Source organism: Protobothrops mucrosquamatus, unplaced genomic scaffold, assembly GCF_001527695.2.
Source record: "Protobothrops mucrosquamatus isolate PMUCROS unplaced genomic scaffold, P.Mucros_1.0 scaffold3155, whole genome shotgun sequence".
NCBI classification, from domain to species: Eukaryota; Metazoa; Chordata; class Lepidosauria; order Squamata; family Viperidae; genus Protobothrops; species Protobothrops mucrosquamatus.
Window position 1 is genome coordinate 114,321 of NW_015389155.1, and position 1,741 is coordinate 116,061.

Genomic DNA, 1,741 nt, shown 5'->3' on the forward strand with positions numbered 1-1,741 from the left:
TCTCTCTCTCTCTCTCTCTCTCTCTCTCTCTCTCTCTCTCTCTCTCTCTCTCTCTCTCTCTCTCTCTCATTTATTGACCACCCATCATACCACAGGGTAACTCTGGCCAACTTACAGTATTTAAAAATAAAACTATATAATAGAGTGCTAAAAAACTATAAAATATATAAAATACAAAATTGCTAAAAGACGGGAAGGAGTCGGATGAAAAGAGCTGGAGGCGGGAGGATCTGATATTTAACAGTCACTTAATGACTGTCTTGCTTAGCAAAGGAAATTGAGGACTCCATTTGTGGTTGTAAGTCGAGGACTCCCTGTACACTATTTGCAATTCTGATTCTGAGAGAGATGGGCCGTTAAGAAAGAGGAAAGATAAATAAATAAATTCCAAAGGAGAGGGAAAAAATGACCCTGAAATATTTTAAGCCTCCACTTATCATCCTTTGCTTTCCCTCTTGTGATTATTTATAGTAAAGGGCAATTCCCACTCCAGATCTCCCAGAGCTGAACATTGTATTATTTATAGCTTCCTGGCATCAAATCGAATTGATTGGACCTTTTAAATGGCCTTGACCAAAGGCAAAACACCAATAAATATTTGTACCCAGCAGCCAAGAACAATACAATCATATAATGGTTTCCCCCCCACCCCATCAAACTCACTGCCTTTTCTGCAATAATGTAAGAAGCTTTAGCCCAGGGGTCTTCCAACTTGGCCCTTTTATGACTCATGGACTTCAACTCCCAGAATTCCTCAGTCGGCCATTTTGATGAAACGGCAGGCTTAGATCCAGACCAGGGGTCTTCAGACTTGGCCCTTTTATGACTCATGGACTTCAACTCCCAGAATTCCTCAGTCGACCATTTTGATGAAATGGCGGGCTTAGATCCAGACCAGGGGTCTTCAGACTTGGCCCTTTTATGACTCACAGACTTCAACGTCCAGAATTCCTCAGCCAGCAGGGGGCTGGACTAGATGACCTCCAAGGTCCCTTCCAATTTTATTATTATAAAAAGACATTAATACTTAAGTGTAATGAAAATTTTAACCAGTAAGAATGTTTCAAATATTGTGGGGAAAACAAACTTAAATAACAGTCTTTCCAATATTTGGGGGGACTGCCACAAAGAAGAGGGGGGGTCAGCTTATTTTCCAAAGCGCCTGAAGGCAGGACAAGAAGCAACAGATGGAAATTCATCAAGGAGAGAAGCAACCTAGAACTAAGGAGAAACTTCCTGACAGTGAGAACAATTAACCAGTGGAACAACCTGCCTCCAGAAGTTGTGATTGCTCCAACACTGGAAGTTTTTAAGAAGAGACTGGACAGCCATTTGTCCGAAATGGTATAGGGTTTCCTGCCTGAGCAGGGGGTTGGACTAGATGACCTCCAAGGTCCCTTCCAACTTTATTGTTGTTGTTATTTTGGTAATATATTCCACACTGACGTCTTTCTTGTTTGAACCTTTGTTACCCGAATATCAGAGTCTCTTTGGGCGTACCCTCCTAACTGCTTGCACACTGAGTCCTTCTGCTTGAACTCATTCCTTGCATGCACGTCACCCGGGCCAATTTCAGTCTCATCCTACCTCAGCGCAGGTGTCTTGCTGCTGGTTGGGGGTGATGATCAAATTGGTCATTACGAAGAAAACGCTTTCACCCTAAGGAAAGGGAAGGAATTAGGAAAAAAAAAAGTTTGAGAATTTTGTGAGAAAAAGAAGGAAGGAAGGAAGGAAGGAAGGA

General features: G+C 42.2%; 1 protein-coding gene across 1 annotated transcript in view; it reads right to left on the minus strand.

Moving 5' to 3' along the window:
• P2RX5 (purinergic receptor P2X 5) overlaps window positions 1-1,741 on the minus strand; it is a 30,912-nt gene that overhangs the window by 22,040 nt on the left and 7,131 nt on the right. Inside the window, exon 3 of the mRNA XM_015826501.1 lies at window positions 1,588-1,659. Coding sequence (XP_015681987.1) covers window positions 1,588-1,659 — 72 coding nt within the window. The remainder of the gene's footprint in view (window positions 1-1,587; window positions 1,660-1,741) is intronic.